At 43.7% G+C, this 23,909-nt stretch overlaps 1 protein-coding gene across 1 annotated transcript in view; it reads left to right on the top strand.

Annotated features, from left to right (window-relative positions):
• Positions 1–23,909, top strand: part of STAT6 (signal transducer and activator of transcription 6) — a 248,504-nt gene that overhangs the window by 198,881 nt on the left and 25,714 nt on the right. The window contains exons 14-15 of the mRNA XM_088473126.1: positions 12,809–12,903; positions 18,894–19,018. Of these exons, the coding sequence (XP_088329252.1) occupies positions 12,809–12,903; positions 18,894–19,018 (220 nt within the window). The remainder of the gene's footprint in view (positions 1–12,808; positions 12,904–18,893; positions 19,019–23,909) is intronic.

The following is a 23,909-nucleotide window of genomic DNA, read 5'->3' as shown; positions in this document are numbered from 1 at the left end:
GGACGATGGAGGGCCTTCCGTAGCTGGCGTTGGGTCTTCCGGTATGTTTTTCTTTGCGGTTTTTTATCGACACAAACTGTTTGTATGTAATCATGGGTGGTTCCTTTTTTTGGGTTTTTTGGCTAAACTTTTGGGGGTTTTGGCGATTGCCTTTACCTGTTACTGCTGTTTTCCACATACACATATCACACCTGTCGGAATTTGTACATAGGCCTTGTATTTTTGGCCTACACCATTTTAGTTTGATGAGTTTTAATGCTTTTTTTTTTTTTTTTTTGGTGGAGTTTGGTTTTGGCTTTTTTTTTAATGTGGTTTCACTATTGTTGTATTAATCCCCACACTTTTCTCACCCACAGATGAACAGAGGCGTCGGGCCAAATTATCCGCCTGTGTGGCCCAGATGCACAACAATATCATCGGGGTGCTGGTGGTCCTTGACCGTTTAGTTGTTTTTTTTTTGGCCCATTATGTAAATAAATTATTATTTTTGAAGTAACATTCCGGCTCATTCGTTTTTTCTAAAGCACAGATTGTTTACCCTGACATAAGTAGACTGTTCCAGCAAGGATTTCCATTTTTTTACACTAAGAGTGTGTGTTGTATTTTTATGTCAAACAGCCACAAGAAACACCTAACAGTAACAATCTGATTTCCCTTTTTTGGTGTAGTCACAATTAGATATTTCTACATGTTACAAGTTCCTAGTTGGTGTGCAAGCTGCTTAGGGCAATCTTACAAAGCAAAATGATTGTACAGGCTTCCTTTTGGTGTTGGTTTGGACCCTGAAAAAAAATTACATTTTAGCTCAACTGGCGTCAGTACTGGATTACCCCTTAGTCAAATGTAACGTGTGTGAACCTGGTTACACTTGCTGGTAACGTTCCAAAAAAGGTACAACATTTCACTCTCAAAACATTTATTATCAACATAACTGAAAAATCAAAGTGGTCACTCACAAACAAAACACACAGTGATAATCTCAAATACAACACATACCAAAAAAAACACATCACAAAACAAAAAATCAAGAACTGGTTGACGAAGGACCATGCCAACATGATTCAACAAATATGGCGTTGCAATAAGGGTTCCAGAATATATCCCCAAAATGTCCACATACAGGTTTTGTAAGGGTAGCAGGAAGTAGTCATCGTTGGAGTGCCAAAGATTATGTTAAAAAACAGAAGATGGAGAAAAAAATTATCCAAAAATTAGATGTTCTCAAACAAACCCAACCACATTAGGTATCAACACTGTTTTTTTAAAAATAATTACCTAAAAAATCTGGCCACCACATCATTGCGTATGGCCCCCCCACATACTGACCTCCGACCAACCTCGGGGGGGCCATCCTCAGGTAAGGCATCCTCTGGCTGCATTGGGACACCACTCCTTATGGCGATGTTGTGAAATATCCCACACAGGACCACAATTTTCAAAACCATATCCAGCAAATACATGAGTTTGCCTCCAGAGCGGTGGAGGCATCTGAATCGGCCTTTTAAAAGGCTGATACAGCGCTCCACCACTTGCCTGGTGGCTGTAAGTGCTGAATTATACTCACTTTGTGGGTCAGGTGTGGGAGCCAAATAAGGAGTGAGCAGCCAGGGCGTGCAAGGGTAGCCACTGTCTCCTGTGAAAAAGAATAGTCAACATCAGGCTCACTCTGTATGAAGCTTAACATTGTTATGTACTAAAGGTCTCCACTTACCCAGAAGCCACGCATCACCAGCTTGTAGGTTGGTTAATTTGGGCCGTATCCCTGATTGCCGGATGACGAAGGAGTCATGTGCACTTCCTGGTAATTTTGCATTCAGGAACAGGATCTGGAGGGAGGCATCACATACCACCATTACATTGAGGGAGTGATAGTGTTTCCGGTTTCTAAATATTGCCTCCAGCCGTGCTGGAGGCTGAAGTGGTATGTGAGTACCATCCACAACCCGTATGATGTGTGGGAAGCCAGCTATTTGGTAAAAATTGGCCTTGGCCACACTAAGGGCACCCATATCCAAAGGCATTTGAATAAAATGATGGAGGTGCTTGAAAAGTGCCTCCATCACTGCCCTCAGGATCCGGGAAAAGGAGGATTGTGAGATGCCCGCCACTATTCCCACCGTTGTTTGGAACGATCCTGAGGCACAGAAATGTAACACCGCCAATTTGCCGCTCAAGATCACTCTCTATTAATGAGAGAGTGTCTATGATGATTTTTGGAGGAAGATGGTATCGTCTTAAAACCTCATCATCTGGCATTCCAAAAAGGGTGACACGTGTTTGAAATATCTGGGGCCTTGCACGCCTACGATGCCTACGCCTGGGACGAGATTGAGGTTGGTCGGCTTCCGGGAGCAGGGCCAGAACAATCCGACCCATATCAACCTGAAATGGCAACATTGGAATGTGAGGCTTTTTACCACACCCATTAAAAATAAATTTTACTTACCTTGAAAATACCATCCATTGATGCTTCCATGCCGGGGTATTGTCATGATATGTTGTAACTGCAAATAATCACAACAAAAATATACATCATTTTATGCTGGCCATGTCATTATCAAAAATTTAAGCAAGAAAAAACAGAAAAGGGGACACACACACATTTAGGCAAAGAGCAAAACGACGTTGCGCACACTACGTCAAATTGAGGCCAAATGTAAGCAACCAATGCTCCCGAAAAAACACAAACAATTTTAAGGGATGAATAAACATTTCACAAAGCGCTAATTAGTTCGCAAATACAAGTCACAATAGTAAGTAGTAAAAATGCGCTAATTAGTTCGCAAATACAAGTCACAATAGTAAGTAGTAAAAATGCGCTAATTAGTTCGCTAATACAAGTCACAATAGTAAGTAGTAAAAATGCGCTAATTAGTTCGCAATACAAGACACAATAGTAAGTAGTAAAAATTTGCTAATTAGTTCGTTAATACAAGTCACAATAGTAAGTAGTAAAAATGCGCTAATTAGTTTGCAAATACAAGTCACAATAGTAAGTTGTAAAAATGCGCTAATTAGTTCGCAAATACAAGTCACAATAGTAAGTAGTAAAAATGCGCTAATTAGTTCGCTAATACAAGTCACAATAGTAAGTAGTAAAAATGCGCTAATTAGTTCGCTAATACAAGTTACAACAACGCCGCGTAAAAAAAAATTAAAAAAACACAGAGTTCGATTTTGCAGACACAAACGTTACATGTGTAAGGCCAACCAAAGTTGCGTACAGACAAACAAGAACATTTCCAAAACAGTTTAACAAATGAACTTACCAAGAGATAATATATAAGAATCCGGAACAAAATGTCTTTGGGGCAGAGCCAAAATAAAACCTAAGAGAGATGAAATGACGGGAAAAACTTATTAGAAAAATCGACACCAGAATGAGAGACAAATTGACCCAAAGTTAGACTTCCCCAAACTTACCAAAACTGGAAACGACCAAAAAAATTAAAAGGGAAAAAAAACGAACGGAAATCAAAAAAAGAATAAATCCAAAAAAAAAACTTAAAAAAACGCTATCTCCTACACCAGCCAACAATCAACTCCAACCAACGTAACCTCCAATATTCAATAAACGCCACCTCGATTCGAGACGCCCCAAGCCATAAATAGTGTTTCGTTTCCCGCACAAATTAAGGAAGGATCATAGGAACGCACAATCAATGATGCGGCCGCAAAATAAGGACGCACGTCACGAGACAAAAACACAATTCTGGTGTATTTCTAGTTTGAAGCTCACACATGGCTACAGACCAGGGAAACAATGGACAACAGTCAGGCGGTAAGTATTTCATGCATTTTGACTCAATGATTAATTAGAAACATAATATTGTGCAAGTTGTGAAGTTGACAATTCTCCAAAATTACACACATAGGTGAGGAGGATGACATGGAAGAGGCTGCTGGGCCCAGTATTCCGGGCAAAGCTGCCAAAAAGAAAAGGCAGCCACAATTCACAAGAAAGGAGATGGAGGTTTTGATTCAGAAATGTATGGACATCCTGCCACAGGCAGACAGGAATATGAGTGCTAGCCAGAAGTGGAGAATGTGGGAAGAGGTAGCCGTGGATGTCAATAGGGTGGGTTATTATGTCCGTCTAGCCCGGGATGTCAAACGGCGGTAAGTAAACACTTGACCACCCTAAAACCAAAAACCAAATAAAAAAAAAAGTAATGATTCCAATTTCATCCCACAGATGGGCCGACTTCAAATATCGCCTGAAGCAAAAACTGGCGGACAGGGCTAGGCATGCTAGGGGGACAGGTGGGGGTCCCACCCCTGTGTCATTGGAGTTGACTGATTTAGAAGAGCTGGCACAGGGGTGTGTGCAGCCTGTGGAGGTGTTTGGCGTGTCCAACATGGATACGGACATGCCAGACTTTGCGGCTCCTCATGTTGTCCCAGGTAAATGTTGTGATGTCACCAACTCTGAAATGTTATTGTGCCAATATGTAGATTCTAATGTGAGTCTTTTCTCATTTTTCCAACAGAGACACAGGCGGATGAGTCTGCTCCAGAGGGGAGCCTTGGCCACAGAATTTCTGCTGGCTCTGCAGGGGAGGAACCAGTACGTCCGGCTGAGGACCCTGCAGAAGCCAGTCCAGGGCAATCCCCCTCGCAGGCAGTGTCCCTCCTCACAGAACTCAATTTTAAATCGGATTTCCATACGGAGATTCTGCAGAGGATGGACGCCAGTCTGGTACGGGTGGCTGAGGCCCTGGAGCAAAATGCTGCGGCCAACGTGACCATTGGTCAAGCCCTGGCGGAAAATACCAGGGCCAACATCCGCATCGCCACTGCCCTGGAGCAGCTCGTTCGCCAGCACATGGTGGAGCCGACCTCCCTTCCTGCCGGAACATCAGGATCCTCCACCTCTGGCACAACATCAGCCAATCCTCCAAATGTGCCTAGCCCTGTGCCTAGTCCAGAGGCCACAACTTCTGCCTCTGGACAGGCCAGCCCGATTACATCCCGGACCCGGTCTGGCGCCCTCCCTCCCCCAGCCAAACGGGCGAAAAAACGGTGACACCATTGGCTACTTTTCCCACACTCCTTCTGTGCTTGCCTCATATTCCTTTCTGGCCAAAACTTCCCTCTCCTTTCTTGTGAATTGTTTTTAATTTTTTAATTTTCGTTTACCCAAAAATTATTGTTTGCACAATTAATAAATATATTGGAATGAAAACTGCCAAAAATGTTTGAGTTAAATATGTGTATTTTTTTTTTGTGGGATACCAATAAATTTACCACAAATGTACGACTTTGTATTCTGACATTATTGTAAAAATGGGTTACATTTAATCCGGGCACACAAACCAACAACGTTCAAACTAAACAATTACACATTGAAAAAAAAGGGCTCGTTAAGGAACGTTTAAAACATTACCTAAGGAGGAAAAATCACCTTGCAAACACAAAATGAGGGACCAAACCTAAACATGATGACATTACTGTTACAATAGTCCAAAAACGAACACATTGCGGCCAAAATACACCCCCACAAATGTACGCTAATTGATTGTGTAATCCAGACATTAGCAGCTATGATTTCCACCTGCGTTCGGTTTTGTGCTATCCAAAAAAACTGCTTTCCAAACACATACCAAGCCGTTTTTCAATCCAACACTAATTGAGTTTCTGACAAGCCATGATTAATCGATGCAACATTGTGGAGTGCCGGGACGGAGGAGAAGGCCATCGCCACTGTGGTCGAGTTATCCAGCCCCTAAGCTGTGCGAGCATTTTGAAGGGAAAGAGGATCATCCAGTGACGTATGAGTTGGTACGAACACATTTGACGTTCGCATTTGTTAATGTATGTACGCCCAAAAAACGCCTCGCCACGCCTGCGTTTTTCCATCTCCACCCCCGTCAACGCCCAAAAACGGCCTGTTCTGTCAATCACATTTGACATGTCACTTCCTGTACGCTATTTGACGAACGAGACAAAAAAAACTCGCAATCTGCCGTACGCACATGCGCAGTGTAACACCGACGCATGCGCGGTTACTCAACATCGGAACGCAACGAGCGTACTGCTGTTAACGAACGGCTCTGAATCAGGGCCATAGATTGTAAGCTCTTCTGGGGCAGGAACAGATGTGAATGGCCAAATATTCTCTGTAAAGCGCTGCGGAATATGTGTGCGCTATATAAATAACTGGTAATAAATAAATAATAAATAAATAAAATACACTACATTGGCCTCCACAGGAATAAAACACACTACATTGGCCTCCACATGAATTAAACACACTACAGTACAAGTGCGCTGAGCTGACCTCCGCGGCACACTAGACAACCGCTTGAGGCACACTAGTGTGCCACGGCGCAGTGGTTAAAAAATGCTGCTCTAAAAGGTTAACACTAAATAAAGTAGTAACTGTGAATAGAACTGTTAATTTATTTAATGTGACCTATCATATTTTAACATCTGCTAGGAGATCGTTGCTTGAAAGTGTTTGACATTTGCCCTACTAATAAAATAAAATATTTTGACTTATACCTTATACATTGATATTCATAAATTTATCTGAAAAATTGTTTCTGGGAAAAAAATGTTTTTAGAGACAATGGGGTCTATCCAATTACCCGTGAGTCCCCTTGCAGTGCGAGTAAGTGCGGCTGTTTGCACCAAATTTTTTTTTTCAACCCCATAGGGCTGCATACAAAAATGTGCGGGTCGGGCAGATGAAAAGGCCACGAGTGGTACGAGTTTGGGTGCAACTGGCCCCTTTTGCGGGTAATTGGATTGACCCCCATTGATGTAACAAAGGAACTTATAAATCCCTTTAAACCCAAATCCATATTCAACCCCACTCATGCAAAAGTGTGTTTTGTGAATACTGTACTTGCCAAAAAATTATCCTAGAATAGTTAGAGAAAATGAAGGCGTTCACTGCCATTTTTAAATACAATCTAAACTATGAAGAAAAAAAGGCCATGATACAATTAAAACGTAAACAGGAAATTATTATTAAACCTGCGGATAAGGGGAGGGATTGTTATCTTCAACAAAAAAGCATATATAAAGGAGGCAATGAGACAACTGCAAGATGGCCATACTTACAAGAAATTAAGATCAAAGTCCTCTAATAAAATATTAGAATCTCTTAAAGGCCTGATTACAAAATATCAGGATAGCAAAGTTGTAGATAAAACCACTGTGGAGTTTTTGATCAAGGAGAACTACTGTACTGTATCTATTATCAAAGTAGACTGAAGTGCCAAAAGTCATGGTATCATGTAGGACCCCCTCTAGCCCAGTGAAGTGCAGCAACTCGAGGTGGCATTGATTCCACAAGTGGACGGTGGACCTATGGAGAGATGTTGACCCATGCCATCTGGATAGCATCCCACAGCTCCCTGATATTTGTAGGTGCAGGATCTTGGGTGCGAATGGACTTCACCACCATGCCCCATAAATGCTTGATTGGGTTAATGTTGGGTGAACATGGTGGCCACACCATTCATCTGAACTCTCCAGAATGCTATTCGAACCAATTTAAGACAACTTGGGACTGATGACATGGTGCATTATCCTACTAGAATATTCCATAGATGTGGGGGTACATGAAGTCCATGACGGGCTGCAAATGATCATGGAGCAATGCAATTAAATGGTTCCCTGTCAATGACGTGTTCAGGTGAATTAGCGGACCCAACTCATGCCACGTGAACACACCCCACACCATTATGGAAACACCACCAGCCGGCAAAGTGCCTTGTCGACAACTGGGGTCCATGGCCTCAGAAAGTCTGCACCACACCCGAACCTTACCAACAGCCTATAACAACTTGACGATACAAAAGATGTATTTAAAAAATTAAAAACAAACTTGAAGGTGGCCTAAGATCCACTAAAAGGAGTTTAGAAGGAAGTCCTATGGACCCCAAACTGCAAGACTTTATTCTAGAAGGGGTAAAATTCATCCTACACTAATGATTTCATCACGATGACTCATATGTAAAGGATGTTGGAACCAAAATGGAGACCAGGTTTGCAACCAGTTATACAAACCTCTACATATCTAGCTGGGAGGATGACATGATGTGGGCATGACTGGTGTAGAAGTGCACAAAGTAAACGTTATGAGCAATGGTTGACCAATATACCAAGGAGTCAATATATGCATCTCCATAGAAAATGTTCACCAAAAGATACATTTGACTCCCAGGCCAAGAAAATGAAAAACAGATTTTTAGAAACATTATATAAATTATACCTTTAAAACAAAGCATTGGATGAAGTCAGTGATATGTCAAAGAATGATCTCCTATTACCTACTAAGAAAATAAGGAGTTATTGGAAGGTTTAAGTGTGGCTTTCATTACTCGCTGCTCAAAACAACATAACAAATTGAATCCATGTTTACAAAGAATTTGTGTATTTTGTTAAAAGATGGCATTCTACGAAATATTCTTCCACCATGCCCCAAATTCATCTACCTACAGGCCCAAAAATTGAAAGATCAATAGGTTCCCAACGCTTTCACTAATATCTACAGATGTGCGGTTCGGTTCTCCAGAAATCTGAAACTTTTTATCTATTTTTTTTTATTTAAAAAATCCAGATCCAAAACCAAAACACTTGAGGGTGGTTTGCAAAACTAAATCCAGATCCTAAACCTTGAAGGAGATACAAAACCAAAGCCAAAACCAAAACACACGGGTCGGAGCACATCCCTACTAATATCAGTCAAAATATCTCCCTAGAAGCAAGGGCTTTATGTACGTGGGAGCTGTAGTACTGTATGTGTTGGGCCTCTCCGAGCAGTACTAGTAAAAGGAGTGTATTCATGGCCAAAAATAAGGGCCGATGCCTTTGCTCCCTCTGATAACTACTTCTACCTTGTCTGATAAGGCTTTCCCCCAACCTTAACTCATTCAAACAGTCCCTCCAAACCCTCCTCTACATCAGTGCTACCTCCTTTATCCCATGATGTATCTCCCATCACTCGTCCAATATGCCCCTGTCGCATCGATTTCTGTCTCCCTCTACTCCTCCCCTCTAACCTGTAAACTTTCAAAAGCAGAACCCTTTGAACCTAATATCTCATGTCTGTCCCCTTGTGCTTAGCCATTTGCACACTGGCCAACCATTGTGCTATCTCTAACTGTATGATCGTTACATGATTTGCATTATTTGCACATGCTCTGGATTGTATTTATGTAAATTGTAGAATTTACATACATACTGTACTTTAATTATCTTTTGTTTTATTCAGTTTAATTGTTTTCTTGCATGTCTGGCTCTGTGGAACTTGTGGCACCTTAATAAACTATGATGATGATGATGATTGAGTATTCCCTGAAAGTGCTTATTATGTTCTTTAATTTATATTTGTACGGTATGCCTAGTTTGAAAATATTTGCCTGTTTGTAGCTCACTATATGCATATTGCTCTGCTCAAATGTTTGAAACTTATTTTCCCAACTCCGTAAACAACATAAATAAATATTACCATTAGAAAATAAAAATTGTTAAATGTTTGTACTGATGTTGGTTAGCTATAGTTTTATAGATTCATTTATTTTTATTTTTTCCACTCTCAGTAACAGTGACCTGCCATTACTGACCACTATTACTGTTGTTATTTGGCCACCAGACGCTGACTGCAAGTGCCTAATGTGCACCAGTTGTAGGACAATAGTCACTACCACCACTAGACTCCTTCACTGACACTTGGAATTGCTTACTTCTGGTTGGTATATGTAGCTGCTGCAGCACCTCTTTGCTGGTGACTACGGCTGGAATCTTCGGCCCACTCATTTAGGATTAGGATTATAGGGTAGCAAGCAGAGTGTTGACTCCGGGCTCTAAAAAACAGAGCTGGGGAAAGGATTAAAGTGTCAGCTTTTCTGTGTAGGTCAAATAATTACACTAGATAATAGGCATTTTACAGAATCCTGTAGAAATAGTGGGGTTTATTGCTCATATACAAGGATTATTATACATTACACCTACAGTTGGAATCGAAAAATATGCACAAAGAAAACAGCAACATGCAGGGTCGTAACTAGCTATTGGTGACCGGTGCCACTGCACAGAACGCAGAGGGCTCTGTGGGTGGCATGGCCACCCTCCTGCCCTTGTTCCTGGCTAGCAGGGTGTCTGGAACGGCACCCTGCAGCCAGGATTGCTAGTGCAGCACCCTTGGAGCATCCTGTGGATGCTTCATACGGGACCGCTGCACAGTATATGCAGCCTGAGGACGCCCATTCAGCGCTGCACTTACCAGAGCAGCCGGTCACACACCCTTCAGTGCAACGTAATGATGTCATGCACGCAATGTTTTAATGTTGCGCGCTCAGTGGGCGGGGCAGGCACAGGGTGTAACTATGGCTCTGGCAATATGTGTTATGGCTCTGGCAATATGTGTTCTTTATATAGAGCCAAAGAGGTACTAAGCCCCGGCTGCCCGATTTTCGATGCGGAGGGTAATGCCAGGTTATTCTGGCATTACCCTATAGAAGCCTATTGGCTTCTTACCGCATCCTGCTCCTCGCCGCCCCACAGTCACCCAGCACCTCTCACTACCGCCTCATTCACCTCAGCCCCTGCGTGCTCCTCCTGGGTCCCCAGCCTCCTTCTCCTCCTATTCTTCTTCCGAGTGCAGGGAGGAGGAGCCCCGGACTTCCTGCAGAGGTCACCAGCAGGAAGCTCCTGGGGCTAGGAGGGGGAGGAGACCCTCCTACCATTCGGCGGCAGCTTCACAAAGGGCAGCTCGTATAGTAAAAGCTGTCCTTTGCCATACTAATCGCATATGTTAGTACATAAGCGATTAGTATTTTTGCAGTGACTGGCGGGATGTACACCGCAAGCTTAGTACATCCTGCCCTAAAGCTCCACACTGATATGATCCATCTTCTGTGCTACCGTGTGCCCCTTACAAGCACAGCTAAGCTAATCAGCAAGCTCGACACTACTGGAGAACAGGTTTCTCCTTCAGTGCATGGTAGAAGATCAGGTCCACACTACTCCTCTAAACAGAGGTACCCTAGTCCATTTAGCTGCCACTGTGAGTTGTAAGGGAAATCCAGAATCCCCTATAGGTAACAATGTGAAAAAGGAATTAACTCCTCAGGTTGGCTACATGAATCTATATTGAATACCAATGTTCCTGATATCTAGTGCTCTATGGCAGAGTTTCATAAACTCGACCCTTAGGACCCCATACAGTTCACGTTTTCCAGGTGCACAGATGTATTCATTACTCACTGACAAATTTTAAAAGTTCCACTGGTGGAGCTAATTATTTGACTTGTGATTCTGTGAGGAGACCTGGTAAACATGCACTGTTTGGGGTCCTGAGGACTGAATTTGAAAACCTGTGCTCTATGGGCCTTATTCAGAGATTGACGCTAATGCATTCGCTAGAGAAAAAACCTGTCTCAACATTGGTTGTGGAAATATGCAAATGCTAACCTCAGCCTTACCCTTGTGCACCAGCGTGTGACAGAGAGTACAAGTGCTGAGACGCCCACTTTCAGGCTTTGTGGACTGTGTAAGTGTAATTTAGGACTTTCTCAAAAAGGGACAGTGTACTGAAATTAAGAAAATCACCACTCAAAGTGGTATCTCCTGTATTAGGACGTATCACTGACAGGTAGGAGCTGGTTGCTCCCTGCCCCATCCTTTGCTATGTTTACACTGCCTGGAAACGGCAATCTTCGCAGCCCTAGGGCTCTGCAGACGTGGGTCTGCCATGCCAAGTAACACTTAAAAACTTCCAATAGGAATAGAGCATTTGAACCGTCACTATTAGTAAATAAGGTGAGTAAACATAAGACGTATATGGTATATAATCTCTTACCAGCCTTCAATGTAGAATCGGCTGCCCAATGGGGTGACATACCATATTCATTGACTGCTGTGTGGAGTGGATGTTATAATGTTAAGGGGGGTGGGGTGTAATGGCTGTTATAATGTACTGGGGCACTGTAATCTGAACTGGGTGCTTTGTAATGTGGCATAATATAAACTAAAGTGTACTTTAATGTTTTATATGAACTCAGGCACTGTAATGTGGCACAATATAAACTGGGGACACTATACTGTAGCATGGCATAATATGAAGTGGATGAACTGTAATGTGGCATTATTTGAATGGGAGGGCACTGTGATGTGGCACAATATGAACTGGATGCGCTATAATGTGGCACAATATGAACTGGAGGAACTGTAATGTGGCATTATATGTACAGGAGGGCACTGTAATGTGCACAATATGAACTGGAGGCACTATACTGCAGTGTGGCATGCTATGAATGGGAGGGCATTGTAATGTACACAGTATGAACTGGGGGTGATACAGTGTGGCATAATATAAACTGAGGGCACTATAATGTGACATAATATAAACTGGGGGCATTATAATGTGGCATAACGTTAACATAATAAAATGAACAACCGCTGCAGAGAGAGGTGTCTCTTAAGAAGAATTGGGTCAGGGGCCCTCCAAAATGTTGCTATAGGGCACACAAAGTTCTGACTTCGCCCCTGCAAGAAGACATACAACTTCTCTCACAACCTGGAGAGCATTCAACATAGGAATTATTATATATTAATGTCTAGCATAAGGGTACAATGTTTAGCATAAGGGTACAAAAGTAAACTTTTGTACCCTTGCATACCCTCCCTCAATTTTTCAATGCATTTCTTGTATTTACAATAATATCGCCAGACTCGCTGTGCCGATAAGAGAACACAATTTATAAGCGATAAGTTTTTCACATTTTTGTGTGAGCGAGGGTGGATCCAACCATGTTTTCTGAATCCATCTAACCAGTCGCCTCCTTTTTTACAGGAACCACTTCAGGAACGAAACTTTACATTTTGGCAGTGGTTTGATGGAGTTGTGGACCTCACCAAAAAGCAATTAAGAGATTACTGGTCAGACGGGTGAGAAACCTTGATGAGAATCAGGCTGAATCATTTTGGATAAAATTCTGTATAGCCCAAAAGGCATACACCGGTGTCATCAAGCACACATATTAATATGTCTGTTAATTAGTGCATCCAAGGAAAAGAGCTCACAAATATACCTTCATCCATTGTAACCAGCTTTTCTGAAATACAGAATCTTACAGTCATAGCACTTACACAAATAAAGGGAAAAACTAGGGGTGGGGTTGAGGATTGTAGGGGAAGGAGTGGAGAGATTAATGAGGAGGAGGGCTTCAACACAGGACATTTACTGTATATAAAGATTTTGGGATCATTGGAAACATATTAACATTCTGAATTAAATATCACATTTATATATGGCAATTTGATCATTCATTATTACATCATAAGACCTAGTGCAGTGAATTCCTCCCTTTCATCTATACCATCTAGTAATTAATTTACTGTGACTCACAGTGATTTTTGCTCAACAGTCAACATAAGAAACAATATTATGCAACTTAAAAGTCTCAACTGTGTTACTAAACACTATGCAAATGATTACTTATTTATGTCACTGTGAGCACCAGCCCCACACAGGCTGGCCCCTAATGCATATGTTAAATAGAGTCCTGTCTTAGTGTTATTGATTCATTTTGATGGTCTGAAGATACAAGGATTAAGGGGCCAATTCAGACCCGGACGCTAATCTGCGATCTCTCGCAGTTAAAAGGGGCCGGGTATGCAAATTCCGCGATCGCACTGTCTGGTGTATGTCTTAGAGAGCGATGGCAGAGTGAGCGCACGCCGGTATAAAGATGCCCACTTTACTTTGTTAGCACGCGTCATCTCCAGGAACTGTATTATCAATCTGAACCTTTGAGAGCCATCGGAGCAGCACACAGCGCTTGAGATAGACCCTACCCCACCGCAAGCACTGCAATCACTGCAGGCTGAAATACAACCAAGTGACGTGTACAATGATGCTTCCATGCTAATTATGCACACCCATAAAACGCTGTTTTGACGCCCAGACACACCTGCGTTCGCAGCACCACTGCCCCGTTCACAAGCACCTTCCCCTGTTACCACCCACAAACGGCGCTATCCAGTGGCGTAACTACAGCCCCCGCCGACTCCGCGATGGCTTGGGGGTGCAGAGGCTTGGGGGCTGCAGATTCCATTTCGACTAGCTGTCCGCATGAAATCTGCTGAAAACGGGCCCTCCAAATATGGCCGCCGCATAGGAGGATAAATACACTAGAGATCTCTAGCGTCTTTTACGCTTAAGGACCCAGGGGCTCCCCGCTGTACTGTACCAGCAAACTGTACACTGCTCCGCTTCCTTGCGACGCTGTCTTCAGCATCGCCACCCTCCCGTCAGTTTCCTCAGCTCCGCCTCCCTGCTGTCACTGTGTGTGTGTGTGCACGGTCGGGGAGGGGAACGTTGAGGACGGCCGCTCAAGTGTGTGCAGATGAGGACGCTGCGTGGGATCCATCCTCAGAAGCCGGCTCAAAGTTTAAGCTGCCACTGTATTCTGCCTTCATGCCCTAGCACTGGGGACCCGATTCTCTATCCCAGTGCTGAAGATGTGTGTGTGTTCCTGCTGGGTGCTGAGCCGCCGCGGAGAACCCACTGCCTGCCTTGAGAAGGGGAGGAGAAGCAGCCGACCACAGGCAGCGCTGATCAAAGGAGTGCCCTGCTTGGTGCCGAGCCGCCCACGGAGAGCGTTGTGGATGGGAAGGAGGAGATGCAGCCGGTCTCTGTCAGCAAAGGGGGACTGAGAGGTACTGTAATTGGGGCAAAGTAGTGTGAGCACTGTGAGGTGCAGGGAGTAGTATAGGGAAGCAGGTAGTGTGAGGCGCAGGGGGTGGGGGGGGAAGCAGGTAGTGTAAAGCGCAGGGGGTGGGGGGGAAGCAGGTAGTGTGAGGCGCAGGGGGTGGGGGGGAGCAGGTAGTGTAAAGCGCAGGGGGTGGGGGGGGAAGCAGGTAGTGTGAGGCGCAGGAGGTGGGGGGGGAAGCAGGTAGTGTAAAGCGCAGGGGTTGGGGGGAAGCAGGTAGTGTGAGGTTCGGGGGTTGGGTGAGAGAAGCAGGTAGTATGGGGCATAGAGGTTTGGGGGGAAGCAAGTAATGTGAGGTGCAGGGGGTGTGGAATAATGTGTAAGGGGCATTACTATAAGGAGGAAAAATACTGTAAACTGTCTAGGGGGGGTGGGGGCACATTTTTTACTTTTGCACTGGGAGCCAAATTGTGTATAAACGTCCCTGTAATTATTTTACCAAAATCCCATGTGGGGGGGGGGAATGGGGGAGGAATGGGGGGGGCGTCTGAAACTTTTTTGGCAGGGGGGAGCAAAATTTATAGTTACGCCACTGGTGCTATCTGTCACTTAAAGTATCGCTCAGTCTTTGGGCTACGAGCGCACGATTCCCGATCGCAAACGCAGATGAGCGACTATCGGCCATAGCGTGCATCCGCCGCTTAGCGAGGGGGTCTGAATCGGGCCCTAAGTCCCAAGTCTTTGAGGACACAAGTCTCAGAGGTGAATGTAGGGACGGCATCGGATACAAGCAGCCCAAGTTTTCAGTCTGCACATGTATCCGAGTCACACTGCGCATGTGTCCCTATGATTACCGCACAAGGATGCAGATCGAGATTGTACGTAGATCCATGCAATATCAGTGGGGATTTCTGGGTGGTAACTGGGGGGGGTGGCTAGCCAGATACGAACATGTCGCCGTCAGCATCTACAGACGCAGTTCACTGACACCGACGACCATGTTCAGAAGCAGTTTCTGGGCATCCATAGGAGAAAAAGGGGGGTTTAACCCCCTATTGTTCCTCAGCACACTGAATTATACTTGCAACAATATATGAAGACTATATGGTAATAGAAATTCAGAGATATTGGTTGCATGCATTTGCAAATACATGGGAAGCTGCTAGGCCTCGTCACGGCTTCTCTGTCACTAGCAGGGCTGGTGCAACGGCCGATGGTGCTTTTTAATATGCACAGTGGCAGATTAGTGCAGCAGCTGATGAGCGTCTCGGTAGGAACACCAAAGGCTGTGGCATTAGCATAAAGAGGCAGTCACGGCTGCGTAATACAACGCAATTGCAGCTGCTACTGTGTCCACCTCTGAATCAGGACAACTATGGCGGAGATGTGTTAACCCTTCTAAAGAGGACAAGTGGAGAAATGTTTATGTCTAAAAATACAGTAATTACTATCGGATTTTAGTATCAATAGAACACGGACGGCAATGTTCAGCGTATTCTCTCTGTCTAAAACCCCATAAGTGTATCTGTGCAGTGTATTGAAAGCACTGCACAGATCAGTATGATCAGTATGATTTGTGCAGGATTCTTTATCTCTAAAAGTGACTAAATGGTTAATTTAAATGTTTAAAAAAATGAGTGGGGTCCCCCCTTCAAATCCATAAGCAGTCCTCTCAGCCTTAGTTGGTATTGGAAAATAAGGGATAAAAACAGCATGGGATTCCCCTATTTTCCTATAAGCACCATGTTAAACCAGGCGGGGGGATAACGCTATAGCAGGGAGACACACAGCGTGAGGCCCCCCTGCCATAACCAGGTCCGTAACTAGGGTAGTGCGACCTGTGCCGTGGCACAGGGCACCACAGGGCAGGGGGCGCTGTTTGGGCCTGTCAATTTTCTGTTTATTATAATTCTAACTTGTAGCTTCCTCTTATTTTATCCCCAGCATCTTCTGGCCTCCCCTATCTCTTCCCTAGCTTTTCCCCACGAGGCCATGGCCCTTTTTCGGGTGTGTTATCTCCCTATTTAAAAAAATAGGGGGGCGCCAATGCTCTTTCTGGCACGGGGCACCAAAAAGTCTAGTCACGGCTCTCGCCATAACATTAACCAGCGCAGGGCTGGAATCCCTCGGAAAGTTGGTACCCCACCAAAAAAAACAAAAGAAGCTGTTCTCCACACTCCCTGGTCTTTGGGGATAATAAAGAATGAAATAATTAAATAATATTGTTCTTTACATGCAGCTTACAAGTCTCAGAAAACCTGCCCCGGCATGATGGCACTTGTTGAATCATAAGTGCCAGCATGCCTGGACATTAAGGGTCTGCTGGCGCTTATACTTTGTCTGTAAAAAATATTAAAATAAAGACAAGACACCCGGACTGTTATAGTAATTTATTAAATAACCACTCCCCCACACATCTCTCATTCTCCAATTTAATACTCACAAAATCGAAGAATCAGGCCCTCTTTTATCCAAGTAGCATCTACTGGTCGAGATAAAAAACAAACCTGGCGATCATGGGTGTTACTTCCATAGGTGCAAGGGGTTCAGCTACTATGGGGCCCAGAGCTTAGGGAGGCCCATTTTCCTTGTCAAAGTTACATGTGTTATATAAATTTTCCACTATTGGGTGGTACATAGGGTCCCTTACAAACTTCTGCTATGGGGCCTTCAAATACCTAGTTACGCCCCTGACGATACGGCCCTGTAGGGAGCTGGGGGTGACAGTGACCAGGTCACTCTCCTGTGAAATTAGTAGGCGCTGATTGGCTGAGAGTGTCCAAGAAAGGTTATAGTTCACGCTATACTATAAATTATCAAATATATTTTGCAACTTCTACTGTAAATGTTACAGAATTTGGTAGTACCCAATAATTTTTTTAAAATTTGTTCTACTTCTATGTGTATGTTCTTCCTGAGTGTGCGTGGGATTCCTCCGGGCACTCTCGTTCCCCCCTGACGAGGCCAAACATAAAGTAGCTTATGATTATGTGTGCAAGTGTGGTAGAGAACTGCACGGGTATTAATAGGTGAATATTATTTGTAAAGTGCTGCATAATATGGTGCTGTGACTGCTATATAAATAAATAATATTAGTATTTCTGACTGATGCAAAATAGGAAAGATATGTTAATAATAGTGATTGCAGCAGGTAAAACCTCTTTCACACTGCCAGCAATAACCCGTGTTATTGCACGTGAATCTGGTTACTGTGCAGTGTGAAAGGGCCAGGTTGAACCCGGGTTCAACCTGACTCGCGATGCAGTGTGAATGGGTATCCGGGGTTGATGTGGCCCGTATTGTGGTCACAACATAGGAAGAGCCGGCATCCTGTTCACAGCATAGGAAGAGCCGGTGCTTGGAGATGATCTCATCTCCAGATTCCAGCCAATCCTCCTTAGTCCTGCTTCGTTCTTGGAACTCCTCATTTGTTCGTCAGCGCAGACAGGCTCTGAAAAACCTGCATTTATAACACTACCGCTTGCCGACCACCGGGACAATGTTAAATACAGTCAAAAGAACACAAAACACTGCGGCAAACGTCAGTGCAAATGAACTGTTGAAATAAAAATCGTTGATAAATGGGTCCATTTCTGCTAATAGTATTTTCTCTAAAGGCAGAGGAAAAGACAGTGAGACATTGGAGTTACAGTAGATTTAGTGTTTTACACCAGCAGATACAGGAGCACTTGTGACAGGTTTACACTAGGATAAAACGGTAACATATCTGCCTGGTTTATGCTAGTACAGGTGACTTGACAGTATTATTATTTAATAAATGCAAAATTTATAAATTGGTAATAAATGCTAAATTTGTATGTATTATCATTTATTTATGTAACACCACTAATTTATGCAGCATTGTATAGAGAATATATCCCTGTCCCATTGGAGATATCAGTCTTAAGTCCCGAGCACTAGAGTTCATTTTGTCAGAATCCAATTAACCTAATGGTATGTTTTTGTGGGAAGAAGCCAGAGCTCCCATAGAAAATACACACAAGCACAGGGAGAACGTACAAACGCCACAGATGGGCCAAGACCAGGAATTGAGCTCATGTCCTCAATGTCATGAGGCAGTAATGCTAACCGCTACGCCATCTGTGCTACCTAATTTGTACATGATACTTTAATGATGTGTCATATACATATTTAGTTACCACATTAGAATTAGACCATCAAAGACAAACAAATTGCCTAATAAATAACTATATTTTCTCCTAGGTTGATAATGGGCTTCGTCAGCAAGCAGTATGTTCACAAGCTTCTCGGCAATGAGCCCAATGGTACATTCTTGCTGCGATTTAGTGACTCTGAGATTGGAGGCATTACTATTGCACATGTTCATGGTAAGGATGGTAAATAAGGCAGAAAGCAGTGATTATAATAATTTCTGTAAAGCTAAATAAAAGATCCTCATATTCTTTCCAAATCTTGTTCTATAAAGAGGGCTGGGTATGAAATACCGGAAGTCGGGATGCCCGTTGTCAAAATAGTATCCCAAAGTATGCCAACAGGGGTCTGTAAGTATGCTAACCCTCCCCCCTTCTCCCCCTAACCCTCTTTTCTTGCATCCTAACTAGAGATGAGCGGGTTCGGATCTCAGAGATCCGAACCCACCCGAACTTAAAGATCCGGGGCGAGAACCAAACTTGCTTACGGTTCCGCCGCTGTCCCCGTATCTCAAACCGAGGCAAGCCTCTCGCGAGCTTTCATCTCTGCTGTATAAGGATTCCCCGCGGAGGCGCCATTTCACTCTGGCTGTGGAGAGTGAACAGGGTGGGTAGTGTAGGGCTGGGCTGGTGCTGACTGCTGTATCCATCTGGGCTGGTGCTGACTGCTGTGTCCATCTGGGCTAGTGCTGACTGCTGTGTCCATCTGGGCTGGTGCTGACTGCTGTGTCCATTGAGGCTGCTGTGCTGTGTCCATCTGGGCTGGTAGCGTGCTGCCTGTGTCGTCAATCGCTGTTGCCTCGGTCAGGGCTCCGGGCCCCAAGTTCTGGACAAAAAAAATAAATAAAAAGTGTATTTTTTTTCCTGTGTGTGCGTTAGCCACACTTATTATCAGACAGCAGCAACCTAGTGCTGCCTGTGTTGTCAATCGCTGCTGCCTCGGTCAGGGCTCCGGGCCCAAAGTTCTGGACAAAAAAAAAAAGAGTATTTTTTTTTCTGTGTGTGCGTTATCCGCACTTATTACACTGTACAACAAATAAATACTTTTAATTTGTTTCCTTTCTAAAAATAGTCATACATTACTAATTTGAGGTCAAGAAAAACTATAATAACTTCAGAATGTTTTTACTAGCTCTATTTTTGAGCTACACCACTTGCACTATACTGTATGCACATTAGTAATATAGTCATAGTGAAAAGCTATTTTTAAATAATGTAATATTTTCTTGATAGAAAATAAATAACAGTTGTTTTAATTCAGTCAATCACAAATAAGAACACAAAACGAAACAAACATACAGCATACGAAACAAACATACAGCATACGAAAGTACTATCTAATATAGTGGCCTATACATGGGGGTGCTTTCTCTTTGCTTGTCGCTTGTACTCCTCTTTTGGGGCATCTCTTGTCACTGTCCAACAGTAGTGATTCACCTACCCTGATATCTTTGTTCCATTGCTGAAATGTCTTGGTGGAATCGCTCACTATGCTTGTCACTCAGTGCACCACAGGTATCTTGTGTGGGTAATCCTGTGATTCGCATATACAGGTTGAGTCTCCCATATCCAAAATGTTTGGGACCAGGGGTATTTTGGATATACACCTTATACACACTGCCTGAAGGTAATTTTATACAATAGTTTTAATAATTTGTGCCTTAGATAAAGTTTGTGTACATTGAACCATCAAAAATCAAAGGTTTCTTTATCTCAGTCATGCCAAAATAATTCCGTATTTCGGAATATTTGGATATGGGAGACTCAACCTGTATTTGAATAGGGGAGGGGACAAATAACTGATTCATGTAATTGTGTCATTAGGCCCCGCCCCCTCTGCGCGGAACGTAGATTGCTGGTAAGATTCTCTCCATTTTGCCCACTTCACTAGGAATACCCCTACATCGTCATAAATGGGCTATATCTCGGAACTCAGAGCTAACCGAGAGTTTTAAATGTCATATTCATTCTTTGCATACTGAAATATCAATTAGAAGTAACTATTTTCACACCGGAAACATTTTCATTGTTGTGCAGTGTTATCAGACAGCAGCAACCTAGTGCTGCCTGTGTCGTCAATCGCTGCTGCCTCGGTCAGGGGTGCTATGGGCCCCAAGTTCTGGACAAAAAAGAAATAATAAAAAGTGTATTTTTTTTTCTGTGTTTGCAAAGCCAGTTTGTTTATGGGATCATTTCCATGTCCAGTGCACATTGGCAGCTTGTTTTATGGGGTACAAACAAATCAATAATTTCAGCTACAATTGGCAGTCCCTGTCGCTGAAATGATTGGTTTGTTAAACTGTGAATGTCCTGTTTCATATACAACATAAGGGTGGGTGGGAGGGCACAAGGACTATTCCATCTTGCACCTCTTTTCTCTGCATTATGTGCTGTTTGGGGCATTGCTGCCTGACATTTTGAATTTGATTGTTTATGAATGTCCAGAAATTGTAATGGTCACACTCAGCATCTCCTGTATGCCCCTTTCATTGCAATATGTTAGTGCCGCCCACTGCTGTCGCTTAGTTTAGTCAGCCAGCTAGCTGGATGCAACATTTTGGCTCTAGGCCTAACCTAGATGAAAAAATCTATATTGTGAGCTGTGAGGTGGTCAAAATTGACTGCAAATGACTGGGAATAAATGTTATTAAGTTATTATAATACTGTAGGCCCAAATTATGTGGTTTTACCTGTGTTTATCATTTTTAGAAAAAAGATCCAGATCCAAAACCAAACCAAAACATGCAAGGGTGGTTTTGCAAAACCAGATCCAGATCCAAAACATGAAGGAGATACAGATCCAAAACTAAAAACAAAAACAAAATACGGGGGTCGGCGCACATCCCTAATCCTAACCCTCCCCCCACTCACCCTAACCCTCCCCCATGCACCCTAACCCTCCCCGTTAGTGTTTAAACCTAACCCTCCCCCCTTGGTGCCTGAACTGAACCTAACCTTCCCTCCATAGTGCATAACCCTTAACCCCCTAACTCCTCCCAGTGCTGGCTAAACCTAACCCCCCCGGTCCGTAGCCTAACCCTAACCTCCCCCCGTAGCCTAACCCCTCCCCAACATGGTTCCTAAACCTAACCATCCCCCCGCGGCTAACGCCTATCCCGGCCCGCTATACTTACGTTTGGGATGCCAACTGTTGGGATTCTGACATTGGCATCTGAATTTGCTTCGGGATTTTGGCACCGGTGTTCTGTCCCAAGTCGGGATTCCGGCACCGGGATTTCGTCAGCCGGCATCCCATACATAGGTATTATAACTCCAGCCCCTATAAAGAGCATCTCTGAGATGTGCCAGTATGTATTACTATTTCAGAGGGAAGTAGAGTATGTATGTAGTGAAACACAGGGAATGGATGGATTGATTTGTTTCTAAATTTAATAAAAAAATGTTATTCCAAAGAAAATTTATCAGGGAGGAGGGGTATCCAAGTCCCGGCTGGGGTTTTCCCGCCAGGCTCGGATTCAAAATCGAGGCAAAACATCATCATCCCAGCGTTGGATTTCACGGGTTTTGGATACAATATAAGTCCCTCTCACAGTGATTGGGGCGCCATTTCACACAGGACCACTAGAAGGAGAGCACACACTAGACTGCCAGGGCAGAAATTAATTAATAATTACAACTGAGTGAACATGTACCATGTTTTGTTGTTTAATAAACTAAGCAACTCCATATTAGAAACCAAGAATGTTTTCATTATACAAGAACTAGATCAGAGGATCAAGGGAGGTGGAGTATGTAAGTAGTTGATGGCAGAGGAAGGAAGTATTGTTAGTTTGTAAATTTACTTAAATTTATGAGGGAGGAGGGGGAGTAGTATAGCCAGCGTATAAGCCTCGTAAATTAATATTTGTTCGTGTAAGATAGGCTTATTTGAAGTTTCTAGTTCTGCAGTGCAACTCATTTTCTTGACTTCTATTGGCAACCATTGTGAAGAATCCTTGGCTATTAAAATTGTTTTCTTTTCTGGTTAAAAAGTGGGCAGCACAATCATGAGGCAGTTCAACTACCAACATGGCACATAGGGAGACAGTGTCACTACAGTGGCAGACAGGATGGCAGTTTGATAAAATATAAAAAATGTTGTCATCTACACAAAAAGACAGTCAGCAATGCCCCCAACAATGCATAATGCAAAGAAAAGTGGTGCAAGATAGAATTGTTCTTGGGCCCTCCTATCCACCTTTATGTTGTATATAAACAGGACATTCACAAACAAACTACAAATGGGCAGCTGACACTGCTGGCAATAATCTCTACATACAAACTGGCTTTACGGAGGCAAGATGTTGTCGTCATTATCAACATCACCCTCATCAGTGTCTACATTATCTTCATACATCTTCCTCCTATTTGTACACACTTGACTTTTTCCGCCTCTCCGACTATAGTGTATCTGTGAGTTCCATTGGCTTGGCTGCATGGACAGCATTCTGTTCCTCCTCATGATGCAGATGTTGGCCTTCCCAAAGTGGCTTCCGTGCTATCTCTGGCTCTCCAGCTTCCCTACGGCTTCTTAGCCGCAACTATACTACTGTGCTGCCATCGGCTCTCCAAGCCGCAGCAGACTACCTACTCCTCTAACATCAACTCTTGCCACACTTTTGGCACGTTTGCCGCACCAATAGCTTCCGTGCTGTTTCTGCCTCTCCAGCTTCTTCTATGGCTTCCAAGCCCCACCTACACCATCGTGCTGCCATCGGCTCTCCAAGCTGCACCTCCGACTACCTACTCCTCTACCATCGGCTCTTGCTGCCCCATCGGGACATTTGCTGCACCATCAGCTCCCAAAGCCACAGCATAACTACTGATTGTCTACCACCGGCTATTGCCGCACCATCGGCACATTTGCCAAATCATCTGCATATTTTCCGCAACATCTGCTCCCAAAGCCACAGCATTACCATTGACTGCCTACCACTGGCTTTTGCCGCACCATTGGCACACAAGCCGCACCATCGGCACATTTGCTGCACTATCAGCTCTCAAAGCCACAACATTACCTTTTTACTGTTTTTCCCTGACTATTGCTGCACCATCGGCACCTATGCCG

The sequence above is a fragment of the Taudactylus pleione genome, unplaced genomic scaffold (genome assembly GCF_031769625.1).
Source record: "Taudactylus pleione unplaced genomic scaffold, aTauple2 ptg000130l, whole genome shotgun sequence".
NCBI lineage: Eukaryota > Metazoa > Chordata > Amphibia > Anura > Myobatrachidae > Taudactylus > Taudactylus pleione.
The sequence above is the reverse complement of the archived record's forward strand: the minus strand, read 5'-3'. Positions and strand labels throughout refer to the sequence as shown.